The sequence below is a fragment of the Filicampus tigris genome, chromosome 4, assembly GCF_054856515.1.
Source record: "Filicampus tigris isolate MCC_2025a chromosome 4, RoL_Ftig_1.0, whole genome shotgun sequence".
Taxonomy (NCBI): domain Eukaryota; kingdom Metazoa; phylum Chordata; class Actinopteri; order Syngnathiformes; family Syngnathidae; genus Filicampus; species Filicampus tigris.
Genome location: NC_141220.1, coordinates 20,854,133 through 20,873,265, shown reverse-complemented (window position 1 = coordinate 20,873,265; position 19,133 = coordinate 20,854,133). Strand labels below are relative to the sequence as shown.

At 43.5% G+C, this 19,133-nt stretch overlaps 1 protein-coding gene across 2 annotated transcripts in view; it reads right to left on the bottom strand.

Annotated features, from left to right (window-relative positions):
* LOC147148902 (cGMP-inhibited 3',5'-cyclic phosphodiesterase 3A-like) overlaps nt 1-15,935 on the bottom strand; it is a 67,022-nt gene extending 51,087 nt beyond the window's left edge. For both annotated transcript variants that reach the window (XM_086027750.1, XM_086027751.1), the window contains exon 1: nt 14,595-15,935. In XM_086027750.1, the coding sequence (XP_085883876.1) occupies nt 14,595-15,458 (864 nt within the window). In that variant the 5' untranslated portion in view covers nt 15,459-15,935. The remainder of the gene's footprint in view (nt 1-14,594) is intronic.
* Nucleotides 15,936-19,133: the final 3,198 nt, after the last annotated feature.

Sequence of the window (19,133 nt, the reverse complement as noted above, 5' to 3'; positions counted from 1 at the left end):
AAAGCAAGTTAGCAAAAAGTATTCCTCACTGGGAATGAGTCAAGGCAGTGACACTTGGATGCAAACCACCAAAACTCTCAGATTGCTGATGAACTGCCAACCTCCAATAAAAGGACAACAAAGGGGCTGGGTGGCAGAGGGTGGTCCATTCATTTATTTTATGGAAAACTCAAATCAAATAAAAGGCAGAGGGGATGAAGGCATGTCATGCGTGTCTTTGGGAAGGAGTACAAAGACTGTTTCCTATAAAAGATGCATGGAGCAGTCGGGTACTCTTTCAGCAGTACAGATGTGAGTGGGGATGCTTTCACACTTCCAGTTTCCTCTCTCTGGCCTGAATTAGCTGATGGGTTTGTAAACTTGGGTGTATTTTCCATCTCTTTCTTGTTTCTATTCATACAGTAGCAAAATATAACTCAACAACATGAGCTCACCGTCTCCTATGGGTTGCAAGGATCTAAACCGGAAGAATGCTCATACAGATGGATAATCTACAAGTCTAAGATTTGACTTTGGGGCAAATCTTCAGTAAATGATCCTCCTTTATGTGGTGAAGTGACTACATTGACAAGATAAACTGAAAGACATACCGGGTAAATTGACAGCCGTGTCTGCCTAGGAACTATTTGTATAAAAGGGCCACTCTGCCCTTCAGGGTCAAATCTGATTGTTCAGATTTGTCAGTCGGAATGGATCACGGTTCTGTATACTTCCACAGTTTGTTTTGAACACTAACTTTGAGCGGGTGGTTGTGTTGGTCTGCCCTCACGTTCGATTAAGTAGTTCATACCGAATGAAACAAATCACACCAAAGGGAAAGACACGCTTGCGTTTGATTGAAACAGACTTTCGGATCCGAGTGTGAAAGCAACCGCGGACACAAAAGGAAAGAAGAGCTCAGTGTACTGTCTGTGAAGTTTCTCCTGGGGTCAGCCTTTCCAACTACGTTTGCCTGACATGACATGAGCGTTGTAGCTGAAAGACATTTTGTAGCTGCTGCTTCAAGCTTAAATCGACCCTCCAGGGACTGGTTCAGGAAAAAAAAAAAAACTCCAACTGAATAACTCCTTTTTTTTTTTTCTCTCCCCACCTCTTCTGTCAGCGCTCCACATGAAGACCACGTCAGTTCACGCCTGTACGTAACCGAAAACCCCAACGAGATCTGACGAAGGTTCCAACATTCATTTTCTGTGGTTTTTTCTTTTTAAATGAAAAACAAAGGTTGAGTAGGTGCCAGTGTGTAAATTTGCGCATACACATGTGAGAAGAGTGCGCTCATACATGTGGCCTCATCTGTGCGACATCTGCTCGAGCTGCCCAAGGCTCCTCGCTACTTGAGAAGTGTGTCACGTTTCCCAGTGATGTCAAAAGGGGCTCCTGCATCTCCACTCGGCGCAACCCGGCCAAAACCACCACACGTCAATCCACATCCTCACAATGGAGGAACTGTCTGCGGCGCTCTGACTGATCAGCTGTCAAAGCGCTCACTCGTCCTACTTCATGTCAACACGTAAGTGCAGGCAAGACAAAACGCTAAGGTAGATTATCTCCAGAGGGCCAAAACAATACAGCACAAAATGTCAATGGGATGAATGAGAGGTAATGACAGATTTAACAGACAACGTTGCAAGCAAAGAACTTTGGTCTTAGATCACAAGCAAAGAACTTTGGTCTTAGATCACATCACTGATCGTAAGAATGTGTGAGCAGTTGACAATTTAACACTGCCAAACGGTTCATTGTCACTGATGTCAACAATAATACGGTACAACGATTGAAGCCGATAGAAGCTTTCCGACTTTCTTTTTTTCTTTTTCGAAATCTTGAGGAAACCTCCAGGCACAGAACTATTTGAAAAATGTCAATTCCAACGACAGTTTCAATTCACTGCATAACACAAAAACTTAAAGACAAAATCAAAGATAGATTTAGGTTGTCTTAAATTGGAAGTCAACCCCAAAATGTTCTTTACAATAATATGTTCTATGCACCCCCACTAGTCTAAACTTGATATTCTGATTAATATCGTGTTATTATTTTGCACCAATGGGGCTAATCATATACAGACATTTTTTTTAAAGTCCAGAACTATTACTACGTGCGCAATTAGAGTGCCTTTGAACTATGATAAAATAAAAATAAAAAATAGGGGGGAGGGGTCCATTATTCGCAAAGTTCACGTCGGGGCTTGGTCCCTACCCCTTGTGAAGAGCGAGGGTAATTGTAATGTCACGGAAATGAGGGCCATACCTGTAATTACTGCTTTCCTCGGTCCCAGACAGTCATGTGCACTCTATGCTAAGAGGATTTAAAAAAATAATAATTATAATCATCATGGTTTGCTCATTCACTCAAGTAACTAATAAACTCAGAGGTTTGGGGCATGAAGCAAAAGCTTGGAAGCAACAAGCCACTATCACTATGACAAAGGACATCCACCATCAGCAATTCATTTTGGTTTTGGGTAAGCAAATGTCACTTACACAAAATCCCATCAGGCCTGGCATTCTAGAGACTTTCCATGCATAACAAAAAAAAGTTAATGAGACCTCGTGAAGCTGCTTCTATCGTCTGTACTAAAACTGCAGTGAGTAATTAAAATATGCAAGAAATCATCTGACTGTTTTTTCATTTCCCACCTCACATGCTACATTTTCTGGGAGTGCTATTTTCCGTTGAAATTTGAGTGGATACATATGCCTTATTCCATGTCTATTAGTTTACATACAAAAAGGGGGTCACTGCAGTAAAGTTGCGGACATGCTTTTATCATGTAAATATCATTTATCTTAGTGCACATTTAGCATATTTGAAGAGGAAGTCAACCCAAACAGATTTTCATTCCAGAGTAAGTTCTATGCAGGCCCACTAGTTGAAATACGGCATTCTGATTAAGATTGAGTTTGTGGAATATGAGTTAAGCAGCAAAATGCATCCACTTTTAGCCATCTCAGGGGGCAGTCATTTTGCCACTTCTGTCGACTGAGGATAACATCAAAGTTGCTCAGTGCTCAGATAATGACCAATCATGGCTCAGCTTCAGGAAACAGGTGAGCCGTGATTGGTCGTTATCTGAGTAGTGACAAAATGGCCTCCCCCTGAGCTATCTAAAAATTGGCGGATTTATCATATTCCACAAATGCAATATTAATCAGAAGGCCTTATTTCAAATAGTGGGCCTGCATAGAACATATTCTGGAAAAAATATGTTTGGGTTAACTTTTTCTTTAAGTGTCCCTAACCCCCAAAAAATCCAGCCCCGGCAAGAGTTGAAACAAGCAATGTGACAGACGGGACATTTCTGACTAAGTGAGTAAAACACAGGGCATTGAGCAGAGCGGGAACAGCAGAAGCCTTGTTGGCTGCACAGCCAGACAAGACGCATGGCCAGCCAGTGAGGCAGCGGCAGGCAGAGGTTACAATAACACATTTGCTTGCATCACGCCAGCAGGAGACACGCGCACATACACACAAAGACCTGGCAAGTTAAATGCAGATCTGCAAAATATCTTTCTAGTTTCACCACACTAAAGCTATAGTAAAGAATAATTGGCATCGTCACCAAGTTCCCTCCTAGTAAAAAAAAAGTTAAGATAAGCATGGCTTGATTTTGGCATGTCAATGTTTGCACAAGCACTGCACAAAATGTAAGACACTAATGTAAACAGTGAACTTACGTCTCCATGCGCAGTGGAACTTGATTGGTCATTTTTAAAATATCACATCTTGAAATATCTGACACCAAAGTTTCTCCAAACACCGCTTAACCTGTCATTAGCTGGTGTGTTTTTAAATGATTTTAAGTGTTGTGTCTTTGCTTGTGCGAAGCACGTTGAGTTGCCTTGTGTATGAAATGTGCATAAATAAAGCTGCCTTGCCTTGCACAAAGTAACATTAGCACAGATGCTAGTGCTAACGTAGCATAAGGGGTTCTATTTTCGTGACCGGCAGAAATCCTGAAATCCTGGTGGTTGAGGGCCCCTGATATGGTGTGACCACGGTGGTAATGAGAGATGTGCTACTCTACTCATTACAAGAATAATATTACCGATTGTGTCTTACACAGGATGTCCCCAAAGAATTTTGAAATTTTGTAATTTGAACATCTGAGTACATATCCAAGGCAAACAAAATTAAAGGGGGCTCATTTCAAAATCTACAGCTTTATCAAAACTCCAACAACATTTTCAAAGGGATGTAGATTTTAGAACCGATTTCACAAAGTGAATGTAATTCTTGGTCTTTGGGGTATTTTGACGAAATCATCAGAGAAAAATGTTAAGACACCTAGGAACTGCCTCCCTTGAGCTTGGGCCCAGTAAACACAAAGACAATACTATTTTTGTCCTAAGTTTGTCCATTACCAATCAAAGATGTGAAACACCCTATTATCTTATATCGGTAAGATTATCCTTCTGTCTGAGGTGTTCAGAGTGGATTTGTCCTAAAAAGGTCCAAAACGGGTCAGGGCCGAAAATCAAAAATATGAAACGTGGTCAATCTTGACAACCAAAAATCTGCTTTCTATAAAAATATTCCTGTTCATCCATGATACAACACAAGTGTTGTCACCATACTACAGAAAAAACGCAGTTGAAAAGTCAGTTTAATGTATAGCAGCGATACCAACAAGAGAAATTGATGTACCGCCTCTAAATTCACCAATAAAATGGCAATGTGATCATTTTGGGGACACTGTTGGCCCAGTTGTGCTACTTCACAATGCGGGAGAAGGAATTTCCTTTGCGCACACCTCAGCGATTGCAGCCAGTTACATTTAAGGTGACATGACTCCTTCCTCCCCCTTTCACATTCAAATACGGTACATACACAGCGGAGAACTTACTTCCTGGGGCCACGTAAGAGTGTCCATTGATTGAGCAGAGGCCCGCTGCACACCTGCTGACAGCCTTGGATGCTGCTGTTGGCTGGAGTCTACAGGCGTGGTGGGGGGTGGAGGGGTACTTTGGTGAGTGGGCCCCCAGGTTGGCCCTTCAGGGTACGCTAAAACTGCACATTGCAGTTAATTTAACACAGCAGCCAGCTAAGGAATGTCCTGATGTAAAGGGTCAGTGTCAGAGAGGTGGCCTCCTTGTGTGACTGAAAAAGGCATGAAAGGCCCCTCGTCTTTATGCATTTCTCCAAAGTGATGTGCTGCTCTACCGGATACCAACTGTTAAGTGTTAACCTTCCATCCACAAGAACATTGATGCCAATCTGTACATTTCCAGATTTTAAAAATTATGTGAAGAATGTTAAGGTGGGACTCTCTCTCTATATATATATATATATATATATATATATATATATATATATATATATATATAATATATATATATAAACACACATATTATACACACACACACATTTGTATACATATACGAATACATGGAAGGTTCCACCGCAAGTCCAGCATTCTTAGGCTGTACACAAAGTCGAGAGAGTGGGGTCGTGGATTCGTGCGTGTGTCATGGGCACCAAGGGCAAACAACAGGCCTCTGCAAATAAATCAAGAAGATGCCCCGCAGTGACAACCTGCTTTGTGAATGCCTCAGTTAACTGAAGCCCAGGAAGGAGAAGGAGCCAGATGGACTGTTGTATAAAGGCAAGGCCCTGCATGGTATGTACCGCCAACAAATTGTAAACGTTTATGTCATTGAGAAAACATACCAGCGGCTGGACACGGCGTGACTGAAACACCACACAGAGGCACCAATTATGGCAGCACAAGACTAAGCCGCAAACACAAGATCAATAGAGACTGGGGTCTACCACATCAGACAGGACCCCCCAGGTGCATGCTGTGCAAAAAAGCCCCAGAGAGATCGCAGCATCACAGCCTGGTGTAAAATGCCGACAGGCAAGGCATTCATGGAGTGGTATAACTAAGTTGAAGTAATAGTGTACTGGAACAGCTGTACCAAATATGGACTAGAGGTCACAGACTCAAGAGGGCAGACACCACCGAAGGTGGTTGAGAACAACCAGGACTTTGATCTTTTGGGACTTCCAAATCCAGACTGATAAACTGTTGATAGCCAACCAGCGTGACACAGTGGTGGAGGATAAATATCACAAGACAGCAGTCATGATAAATATAGCATTCCCGAGTGACAGCAACGTCCAGCAAAAGGAAGACAAAAGCTGGAGAAATACCAAGGACTGAAGGAAGAACTAGAGAAAATCTGGAGGGTAAAGGCAACAGTGGTGCAAGCAGTGATCAGAGAACTGTGGGCAGTAATTCCCAAGCGGAGTGAATGGCTCTGGCAGATACCAGGAGCAACATCCAACATCTCACTGCAGAACCGTACAACACTGGGAACATCTTGCAAAAAACCCTCGACTTCCCAGGCCTCAGGTAGAGGACCCGAGCTTGAAGGAGATACCGGCCTAGTGGGCGAGATACACGGGCAGGCAGATTTGTTGGTACCTTTAGTTCACTAAAGAAAACCCTACCATAACTGAAATAACTTGAAACTGATGAGACTGGACTTACTGTGTTTTTGGTGACAATGTTCTTGTGAAGATTCTTGAATTTTAAATTAAAAAAAAAAAAAAAAAAATCAAGGCGATGCTACTGCTAATGAAGCAACAGGCTTCTAACTCGAAGTAGACAGGGCATCTATCAAAGCCCTTTAGTACATCATTATTCTATATTGTTCAGTTGAGATGCTTTTCAGTTAAGGGAAAAAAAGCAAGCCTTAAGTTTGGGAAATACAGTTTCACCTGTCGCTGACTACATTTCTCACTTGACACAAATTCATTATTGTACGGCCTGCAGTGTGGGGGAAAGTGAACCAACCACTCCTTGTATCCCACTTTTGGTGACTGGCCGCCAGCAAGTTTCAGGGCAAAAGTATTATAGACAACCATTCCCACTCATATTCACAGCTTTGGACAATTTAGAGCAGACTTTGCTAAAGTACAGCCCACGGGCCACATCCGGCCCATCAATAAAATGCTTTTACTATGAAAGAGTTGTATAAGTGAGCAAGGGCAACAATTTGACTTGGGTTTTTTTTCCAGTGCTATCGCACTTTTGCAGATACTCAAAGACACACACCAATTAGTAAAAAGTGCTTATTTCACAAAGGGAAGTGAAGCAATGATATATGGGGAGGACGGTAAATAGAAGCAACGCAGGACGTTGGTCAGGACTGTTTGTTGTTGACAATAAATGATGACCCCAATTAGCCCCTACAACAGGAAGGCGGAAAAAAAACAAAAACTTTTGGACCAGAGTGGACGGCTGCTTTGTTTCTTATATTACATGAAAAATTACTCGAATGGTCCAACTTCATCCATCCATCCATCCATTAACTATACCGCTTATCCTCACAAGGGTCGCGGGCGTGCTGGAGCCTATCCCAGCAGTAGGCGGGGTACACCCTGAATTGGTTGCCACCCAATCGCAGCAGTCCAACATCACACAAACATATTTCAAACAATACGAACAGTCCTTTTTAAAAGGCAACCACTTACACATATGCAAATGCGTTCAGTACTTCACAAACACACACAAATGCTTTTGCTCTTTGCCTGACACGCACTGCGCGCATACACGCTTTGCTTCCAGGAACATTCTGTTCACCTCAACTCGATTCTCTTATGCTAACTGATGATAATTGTTTTTGTCTTGAGCAGAAAGCAGAAGAAACCACCGCATGTAACTGGATCGCATAGAGAAGAATCCCGAATTCCGTTCGGTTTCTGATTGTATTCGAACGCCCAGTATTTCATAAGCTCCTGAGGTGTTAATACGGCAGTCAAGACAGGAGGCCCGTCTAGCACTTCCAGCTGCGTTGGGGTTGAGTCTGTGGTTTGAGGCCCAACGTGGTTGTTGGGGGCGAATTCAACCTCGCGGCGTGCAGCAGATGGCAGCCATCAAGCTGCTGGCAACACACACGCTTGCTTACACACACACACAGTCACCCCTTCTGTAATTTCCATAGTAAACGGTAGGGAGTCAGATGAGGTTCATTGTCATGAGTTGTGGGGAGGAGGCCACAACTCGTTTCTGGAGCTGCAATATGTCATGATTAAAAGACATGAGCTCCTGAAAGGGAAGCCATTGCGAGGATTACACACAAGAAAATGTCAAGACATTTGTCTTCCACTACAGTCACAGTCTGAATACAATAAATAAGGTGATATTGTACGTACCTTTCCGCTAAATTAAAACGATAAGTTATATGCCGCCATGTCTACGTTGAATGAGATTATGAAGATAAGGGCAAGAGGTTTCAGAACACACACAATGAGGTGTGTAAAAGCTGGGCATACAAGTGTGAAATGAGCAGGGTTGCCAACTGTCCCGTATTAGCCGGGACGTCCCGTACTTTGGGCTAGTTTGGTTTGTCCCGTATATTGACTATCAACTCTTGCAAATACAGAAAACTGCAATCTACCGATCCTGTAATACAAGATGCTTTTAGTAAAGCTTTGGATGGCGATCGGTCGTCAATAACGACGGACACAGACGGGTTGGCAGCTCAATGTCATTTACTTAATGTATACTTGCTCGAACATACATTGCTGGTTCTTAAACTGTGATAGCACATTAGAGCGCTCCTATTGGGAGACTCTCAGCGTCAATCTCAGAACAAGCGGCAATCACTCCACCTGTCATGTAAGGACTTCTCTCTGGCTGCGCAAAATGACAGAAGACTGTTGAGTCATTCAAAAGCAGCCAGAAATATCCATAGAAAATTACATTTGGTAAGTCACACTCCTCTTTTATATTTGAGATTCCTTACACCCGTTTTTTGATGAAAAGAGCCAAATTGTGGTTTCATATGAGGTGACATATAGTCGCTGTCCTGTGAAAAACAATGCCCAGTTTTGAATTTTTTTCTTATTTTTACGTGAATACGGTTTCAGCATTAAGGTGAAAATTTGAAGAAAAAAAAAATCCAAAATTCATACATCATACTCACACCACCGTGGCACCGTGCACCTGTCCCTTATTTAGGAGCGAGAAAGTTGGCAACCCCTAGAAATGAGTCAAGTAGCCTACTTGCACTTTGAAGAGTTGTGTGAAATCCATTTGACTGCTCATACTGTATGTCCAAGTTGTTGCTGTTTCTCTGTCGTGGTCTGTATTTTAAACACAATTCAAGGAGAAGAGGGCATCACCATTTACCACCTTCTTGAGAGTGAACGTGAACGAATGCTAACAACAAAGCAACGGGCTTGGTTTAACTTTGAGCGTCTGAGTTGATAGCTCAAAGCCTCACACTTCAAAGCAACACACCTCACAAAATCATGTTATAAAGCCAATTGGAAGACTGAGATTGGGACATCCGGTTTCAACTGGCTCTGACTCCACTGCACAGTGCTCATGATGATATCAATACATTTAAATTGCCATAATGTGTACTTTAACGGATACTTTACCCACTTAATTCTGACCGGAACACATCAGTCAGATAGTCTGACGAAATAAGACCTTTGTTGACAACCGTCAGTGACAAACATTGTGTTCATTATCCAAGGTTGTGGTTTATTCAAACTAACAATGATCGACTTCATTCTTGATAAACTGTGGGAAGCGGAGCATGCAGCCAAATGTAAATTCCATTTTGTTGCGCTAATTAGAGAGTTGCTAGTAGTGAGTAAATGTCAAATGTTTAAAACCTGCTTACTTGACTGTTCCTGCGGCATTGGACTTTGATGTAAAACCTCAGTGACTGAATAATCAAAGGAACAGCGGATAGATAGGCAGAAAAATGTTTTCGAGAGCCCAAAGGTGAGGAGGATTGCTCATTTACACTGCCGTCTTGTTTTGTGCGTTGATGCTACGTGGCCAACACGGAGATGGTAACACGCACAAATCAGAACAGAAGCAGAGGCATGATAAAAGTTATGACAGACTATCACGCACCACTCTTCCACAATTTGGGGGAGTAAGAGCACGCCTGCTGTTTTGCCTGGCTACTAAACAAAACCTCCAATGACCTACTTTCATTCTAGCCCGACTCCTCCACCACTCGCCTCCTCGCACATGCACGGCTAATAGACTCGGACTGCATGTGCACCAGGAGCGGGACAACCTCCAATCGCAAGACACACGACCCCATGTTAGTATGAGCTTGTGTTTCTCTCACATCCAGAGTGCAGACTCTTCAAAAACGAAAATATGTTAAACAAAAGTGTAAAACGTGACATCCCAAGAGCCTCTGTGTTCCCAAGTATGAAAATGCATTTTTGGTCGAGCATGTATTAAATCGCTGCTCCCGCCATCCGAGAGACAATTCGATTATAGAGGGTGCAGCGAAACTAGTGTAACAGGAAACATTTACTACAGCAGCAGTAATTGTGTTTGGATCCCATTCCACAGGAAGTCATTAACATAGATTTCAAGTATATCTTGATCATCCAAGTTATGAAAGAATTTCCTCCTCTGGCTATGATAATATTTGTGTTGGTGTCAGGAGGAGGACAGAGAGCAGAGCCCGCCATCAAAAGGGAAGGCGACGCTGCATTCTCAAGTTCGCTCGCCTTCTGCTTGATCAGTTGCTGTTGCTTTATGCCCCACTTTTGGGCAGAATGTCACCTATCCTACTTGCTTTCTCTGGTGCTCTTGAACCAAACGTGAGAATTCTCTCTGCTATGCTATCTTGTGCCGCACCAGCTAGCTACGAGCCGCGGGTGGATAGCTAGCGCAGCTAAACACTGTTCTACACGAAAGAGACACTCCTCTAAGTGAATAATCCTCACCTCAATCGCGGCATACAAGCAACAGCTGACAAGTATTGACAACGCAAAAGGAGGATGAGGAGTAATTAATAGGTGAAGGCTTAGAAGTCATGCTAACTGCTAAGCTATTGAGCATGGTTGACGGGAAACATAAATGCTTGGTAGTACAGAAGTCTGTCTGGAGCAGAGAGATACCAACTATGAACACAAAATTGGCAGGTAAATAAATGTCTGGAGAGAAAATAATAAACAGCCACAATGTCAGCACACGCAACATGTCAGAAAAGCAAAACTGAATCATTACGTTCCCATGTACATCAGCTAGGAGGAGGATCAAATGATTAATAAGGTATAGTACATATTTATAACAGCAATGTTTTTTGTGACCATTTGCACTACTGTATTTTGCACAATTAATCAATTTAGCTCTGCTAAAGGGCTATGTAACCCATTCAGAAAGTTATAATTTTTTAACTGACGTTTGTATGACAATATGTACTGTTACCAAGAAGGAATTACATTTTTTTGGGTGATATCAATTTTAGGCCTGATCACTCGGCTATGTATGCAGCAAGAGAAGCATGGACTAAGATTTCCTTGTACTGTATGCTGCGAAAATAGAACTGCGTTGTGATCTTACACCTCTTCCTGCTGTTCGTCATCCACAGCTGATAAGCACACAACTGACCCGTCTGTCACTTTGGATGAAAACCAACAAGAACCGCTGTCCATCGTGCTAGCTGCTATCAGCCAAGATAATAATGACTTTCTGGTCTGAGCCCAATGCTGGGGAATGCACCAACTACTGTAAAACAAACGAGAAAGCAATTAGGAAAAGTTTAGCCAAAGAAATGACCTGCCATAAAAAAGTGCTGTACTATGCGTGCCAGGCCAGTAGTTGATGATGTCACTTTGAATTTTAAAAAAAAAAAAAAAAAAAAAAAAACCTGACACGACAGAGGGACCTTGGTTTTGGTGAGTAATACATTCCGAAAACTGCACCTGTACAAAAATACGTTTTAAAGGGCATATAGAGAAACAATAAGAACCAAATATACATGACCAATGAAATGGATACATCAATTGTATTTATGACTCTTGGTACATGAAACATGCCATTTTCATACTTTGCTATGAGATTTCCAATGAATTTTATGGCCGTAACTTGGCATTCTTTGGCCTCAAGGCGGCTGATTGAACAGTCACACTCAATGAATGAGCACAAAAAAAATCCTGAATTGCTTCTGATAAATACTCGAGTGAGTGGCCGAGTAACGCGGTTAAGTTTGGTGCGGACCATTTTTAACTTTATGAAAGCAGACCGGATGTACGAGAAATCATTGAAAACTGTTCAGTTGTGCTTTTTCTCACACAGCTGATCACTCACTCAGTACGTCACAGATTTGACATACCAATACCTGCATGTATCTTTTTGTTTTGTTTCTAATTTTGAGGAGCATTTTTTTTTGCAGGTTAATTCCAGGAACATGAAGTAAGGGTTTGATTCAATACAACAAATGAACATTGTGTTTCCTTTTTTTTTTTACATGACAATTTTTTTTTTTTTAATTCACAATGCAAGGAAGTCAATTTGACTGCTGATTTGATTTGACTAAACAAAGTTAACTAAAGTAAACTAAACTAAAGTAAAAAAAGTGCCATCGCCTCAACTGAATTTAAAACGTGATTAGTGACTAGTTGACGTCACACTCTAGACGTCATTGTGGAGTAGTAAAGCCAAGGAGCCTATATAACCCCTACTAGAAATGGTATACAGTACCAAGTATTATCTGTTGTTGCCAATAAAAAAGCATCACAGTGAGTAAACTGAGTAGAACATAAACAAACCGCAAAACCACTCTATTATTCATCTGTTTTCAGTCAAGCATATAGCAGCCCAAATATCTAGCAGACGCTACCATAGCAGGCTTGAGCGGAAGACAACACTTGGAAATTCCTCATTGCTTTATTTATTTTTGAAGTAAACTGTTTTTAGACAGAAACGATCAATCTGATTTACTGTTAGAAAAAGGTTCTGTGAAAGAAGGAAACTAAAGTCTTCAGCGCTAATGTAAATATCATCAGGCCAACAAAGTGCAGATATCCTACTGCTGCATTTAAACATCCTGACTTGATAAAACATTTTCTACAGAGAGGAAGCGCGCGCGCACGCCCGGACACATGCACACACTCACTCAGGTTTGACACTTCGCACCACCTCTCAGTATATGCTAGCACCACTGTAGCTTCCCGATGTGCGTCTGAGCCGCTGCGTGAGCAAGGCGATGACTAGCGTGGGTCACTATGGGCTTGTTTACACATTACAGACCACACAGACAAGAGACGCTTACGACGGCATGTGTCGACCATGTGTGTCTCAATTACAGGCAGGTCGTGACTGGTCAACCGCCGCCTGAGAAGAGAGGCCCCCGGCTGCGTGGGGACGCTGCATCCACCGGGGCCGGTTGGAGGGAAAACAGATTCATCATCTTAACTAGATTGTGAGTCAAAATGCGGCGTGTGATCGCTGCGCAGATGACGCCGCTTGTTCCATCACGCTCTGGTTCAGCTTTGCAAACGCTCACCGGGAGTAAAATGCTTAACTTGCACTCAGTCCTGAAAAAAGGCCATCCGTTGATGCACCGTTTTGACTGCTGTGGTAATCAAATGTGCTACTTTTGCATTCTGCATTTTAAAAGCATTGACAGAACTAATTTGAGAATTTTTTGTTGGGTTTAATTCATGTGGGTATGTGGACAGACCACAAGCTTGCGCACTCTCGTTAAATGAGTACGTTCCACAAACATGTGGATGAGCCATGTGTACACCTGCTTATAAATGTGACACTTTTGCCATATACGTGCTTCAGTAGAACCAAAGTCGATTGCAACCTCATAACACAAAACTGCAGCAGTGACATTTAAATAATACTGTTAACATTTGGATGATTTCAGTAAAAATGCAAAATATGAGTTTCAGTGTGTATGTGTATGTGAACACTAAGCCAAAAAGGACCACTAAAGTGCTAACTAGCACAGTTAGGGCGCCTCTAAGTGGGCCGACCGACAGCCCTGCAGTACGCACACACCAACAAGCACACGCACTCACACAAACTGTCACACACAGCTTTGATCACACCTGAAAAACTCCCCCATTCACACACTCAGCACAGTCATTGATGTTGCATAAAGAGTATGCAAGGGGCAACGTGCGGATCACAGTCATTCCTCTACTTTGAGGACAGACACCCTTAATAATGTGAAGAAGAAAGTTATAAATATGTGTCCTTTTAATGGACTAATTACTTATTAATTAGCAGACAAGATGAGGGAAATCATTCTCAGCTTCCCTTTTACTTGTCACCACCCTAAAGCACTGCTTCAAAATAAACTTAAACTACTTATACATAAAGTTGCATTTGATTCTATAAAAAAATTAAGAAATTATGTCTATTGAAAGTTTTATATATATATTATATATATATATTTATATATATATACACACACATATATGCACACACTGTATCATGCTCAGTATAGCGAATCGGGGCTTAATTGGTCAATTTGATGGAAGATCATATATACTCAGGTCTAAAATCCAAACAAAACCAAACCCTATAAAGTAAACCTGACAGGGGAAAAATGCTAATTGCCTCATGACAAACAACATCACAAACTATTGGTCCAAAAATTTATCAATTGATCTATTAGAAAGAAAGATAGTTGAAAATAGGTGGTGAATATTGTAATCTTAACATTAAAATGTTAATATCATTGCAAATAACAATAAAGTGTGCATCATTCTTCGTAAAATCGTTGCAAAATCAGCCCGCAATAGTGAAAGTGAGGACTTGGGTCATGGTGAGCGTGAGGGGGTAGGGGGTGGGGGGGTCCTACCTGGTCCCTCTGGATGCATGGCAGAGAGGTCCGGCGATGTGACTTGCTGTTGGACTGACTGTGTGCCATGTCTGTGGATATCACCGAACTGGACCTCCTGCGCCTTTTAAATGCGGGGACGTCTTCCTTGGCTCCAGTCACAGGGGTGCAGCCCTCCTCGAGTGTCCCTTGGCCGGCGAGGAGCCTGTCAGCATACCTCGCCAGGAGGATGCCCACGACCCCCAGCAGGTACGCCACGTAGGGCCTCCAAGCAGGTCGAACCTTGTGCAGCGACAAGAGGGACACGGCGCGCACGACGCTGACGACCACGACCACAGACGTGCCCCGGTCCAGGCGCGCTAGCATCAGTGCGCCGCCGGCCACGCACGCGAGCACCAGCGCGGCCGCTACTTCATGCGGGCCGTCCAGGAAGCTCCAGGCCGCGGCTTCGGCCAGGTGGACCGCGGTGAGGAGCGAGATGGCGGTTTGGAGCAGCACGCCGCAGCGGATCAGGTAGACGCCGAGCCAGAAGAAGGCACACAGGAGGCTGAGGAAGGGCGAGAGCGCAGCCCAGCAAGCGAGCAGCAGCTCCGCGAGGCAGCCTGCGAGCGAGTGAGGACGAGAGCACGACTGCAGCTGCGGGAGTGCGCACAGCTCACAGCTCCACTGTGCGCACCTCAGCAGCGCGGCCAGCACGAGCGCACACGCCGCGCAGCCCACTCCGCCGCAAGTCCACGCACGGGCCCACGCCAGCCTCACCCACGACGACGCGCGCCGTGCGTCGCGGCTCAGTGGGACAACACGTGTTTGCGCGTAACCGTTGCGGCTCGGCGCGCCGGCGGAGCCTTTTTCTGCAGCGCGCGTCCGCTCCAAATGTGCAGGCATGGCCACAGGAAAAGGGAGCGAGCCTGTGGTGCATCTACGGCGCTGTGCTCACGGGACGCCGCTCCACAAACACACTTTAATGCAGGCGCGAGGAGGTCGAGAAAGGTCTCCCGTTACGCATTGGCACCCGCCGCCACTGGACGCCGCATTTTCTCTTGTTTTCTTCCAAGCAGTAGTGGGTGTCAGATGGTGTGGAGATCCAACGCGTGGATCTGACGTCTGCCCTCCTTTGTGGCGCAAAACAGTCTCCCGTGTGTCATTGCTGCGCAAACGTTGCACCATAAAAGTCCCGCTCTATACGTCCGTGTGTCAAACACACTCCCGAGCTCCGTGACGGTGTGTTTTTCCTTTAATCCTCCCTTTACTTTCCCAGGACACAAGTAGAGCCGCGTGCGTGAGCGTGTCCGCCAGGTCGTGTCGAGGTTGACAAAGTCCGCTTGTCGGGCTCTTTCCAAGCAAGCCGTGAGCTCATTTCACACCCCCGAGTTCCGTCAAGGCACTGCCGTCAAAAGCTCCCCCAAATCCTCCAACAGTCTCAGCCAACCCCTGGCGTCCTCACTATCTCACTAATGTATTGATTTGAACTGCGAAGCAAAACACCCTACCTGCTATCTGACAAATTTGAGTTTCTCCCTGCAATCAAATCTATTTAGGCAAAACAACAAACACAATGTGGTACTTAAAAAAAAAAAGAAAAGAAACAAAAGAAGAAAAAAATCATTTCACAATTCTAAATGTTGCACAAAAACACCAAGGTTAAACTGGGGTCACGGCATTTCGTAAAATGTAATCTCACCAGACTTCAGCTCAGTTGGACTCTACACTGAAAAAACTATAACCCCGCTTCAACTTAAAAAAAAAAAGTCCATATATCACATCTAAAATATTTGACTTTAATGGCAGTAATTTGTTTGAATGAACAACTGCATGTAACGCTTTTTAGAGTATAAAAGGTAAACACAACATTGTGCTTTGCTTTTTCATTTTTGTGTGGGTGATGCCAACACAGAAGTGTAACGACGACCACAAATGGAACTGAATGCAACGGGGTGGTAGATGAGTGCAAATGGTAAACACGGCTCAGATTCAGAAAACAGGTGATTGGTCCTTGTGAGCAGTTGTGATGTCATCTTCAGATGACAGAAGACAAAATGGCCGCCCCCAGAGACGGCTAAAAACGAGTGCATTTTGCTGCTCAACTTATATTCCACAAACGTACAATTAATAAGAATGTCGTGTTTCAATTAGTGGGCCTGCTGGGAACATATTCTTGAAAAAAATATATTAGGGTTGACTTCCGCTTTGAGGAGAAAGCATCTTTTTTGCTCAGCGGGAGATAGATTTGACAGTCATCCGCATAACAGTGGAAGAAAATACCGTGTTTTCAAAGGATGGAATCCAGGGTCAGTAAATACAATGAGAACAGCAAGGGTCCCAGAATAGAACCCTGTGGAACACCGTGCAATCGAGGCGCAGAGCGGGACTCAGAGGAACCTAAGCTAACAGAAAAAAATCCTGCCAGCTAAATAGGATCTAAAGCACTCTAGAACGCTTCCACTAATGCCCACTTGGTGCTGCCAATGAGCCAAAAGAATACCGTGGTCCATCGTATCGAATGCTGCAGTCAAATCCAACGAAACAAGACATAGTCTCCAGTGTCATTTGCCAGGAGGATATCATTAAAATCACGTAACTCTGTGCTATGCATCATCTTGAAACCTGACTGGAAAACCTCCATGACATTATGTTCATCCAAGAAAGATTTTAACTGTGACCGCACCACTTTTTCCAGAATTTTAGAAATAAAAGGCAGGTTGGAAATGGGTCTAACATTTGACAGCACACCTTGATCAAGGCCAGGTTTCTAATGCAGGGGTTGCACTACTGTATGGTTAAAATGTTGGGGGAATTCACCAGAAGACAGGCTGTGTTGATAATGGCCAAAACCAATTCACCGATACTCGGGAGAACCTCCTAAAAGAAGTGGATGGAGTCATAAGGGGAGCCAGATGGCTTAATATGGCAAACCATATCCTCCAAAAATGCCAAGGAAACCGCCTCAAAAGGAATCGACACTGCAAAACAAGGAACATGGACAGAGGGGTCAAATGTGGCGTTCGAAACGAGAGCCCTAGCTGTTGCAACCAAAAACTGCAAAAATCTATCGCACATTCTAGGGGATGAGCCCGCGCGAATCGGCTGACGGGGCTTGAGTTTAGAATCGATATCAATTGTTTTAAATAGAGTATGTGGATCATGGCGATTTGCCTGAATGAGACTTGACAACTGTTCCCTCGTGGACTCCTTCACCTCATATTTTTTTCTTTTTTTTTATAAATTTCAGCCAACACGTCTTTTTTTTTTTTTAAACAGAGTATGGTTTGAGGCCAGGTTGAGGTCCTAAGGAACCGGTCGTCATTTAGTGCCCGTTTTAGTGTTGAGAAATAAAATAAAGTAACACAAAATAATCAGTTTTTTTCTTAAAAAAACAAATGTAAGTATAACAAACCCCATGTCTATTGATCAGATGTGGCAGTTAATTGTTCTGTAAAGTTGAGTTACATGTCACAATAATAAAAGATTAACAATCTACACAGACAAACAATGAACATTTGCTCTTACCTGAGTCAAGCTAAATGTGAAATGAAATAAAAAAATAAAAATCTAAAATCTCAATAATTCTATTTTGCTGTATTTATGGAGTATGTGGTCTACCCTAGCTGACTTAACATGGCCAATGGTCGAGTAGCATAATAGCATGTGCTAACATTTCTCAAAGCACACACATACAGAAGAGTTTGGGAATAGCCTTGGCTGAGGGGCAAAAAAAAAAAAAAAAGTGACCTAAGTGTCTCCAGATTGAATTCCACAACCACTGTTCCGGCTCAGGAGTGCCACGCACTTCTCCGGTGTGTCACTGATTTCGCATTCGCACGATGGCATTAAAAGGGATGTTTTTGATGTTAAGAGATTCGGGCCGAGTTGAAATTGGCCAGTGATGTCACAAGCGTCCTGATCTGGCATGCAAAGCGGAACGCGCTGAATCTGCCGCAATTCCCTGAGCTTGACTTAATGCCCCCGCTCCGTCGGGTCATTGAAATATTCATCTCACTTTTAGTGTCACCCGTGATGCGTTTTGTCAGAGCGGACGGTTTCTATCAATGTTTCAGCTCGCGGGTCCAGCGAGTGCACAGTGTGTTCATGCAGTGCAATGCACACACAAGCATTGGAACGCACACTCCCGTGTCCACATTCATGTGAACACACTTCATGTTTGGATAAAAAAAGATGCCGGTACCGGGTGCATCTTAATTACTGCAAATTGAACACAGGTTGAGGCATGTGTACATTGTCAAGGAATGCGGTCGTGTTGGTGGACAAACCACATGTTGTGGAGGCCCGATTGCTGCGATGTTGAAATTTTTGAATGCCACTTGCGAGGCAGATGTTCGGCAAAAAAGGAGTTCTGTATATTCCATGTCAGTCAGTGATTAGTCAGAAGCAGGGGGAGAGGAAGAGGCGCTAACAGCAGGTCTTGATCCTGTCCATCAACTCAATGCCACACAGCCTCCTCAATAGACGGACAGCTGCTGGCTCCGCGTGCGAGCACATCTTTGGAACAGCAGTTTCCCCCCCCCCCCCCTGCTTTTATTTTTTGAAGAATAAGGGGGAGTT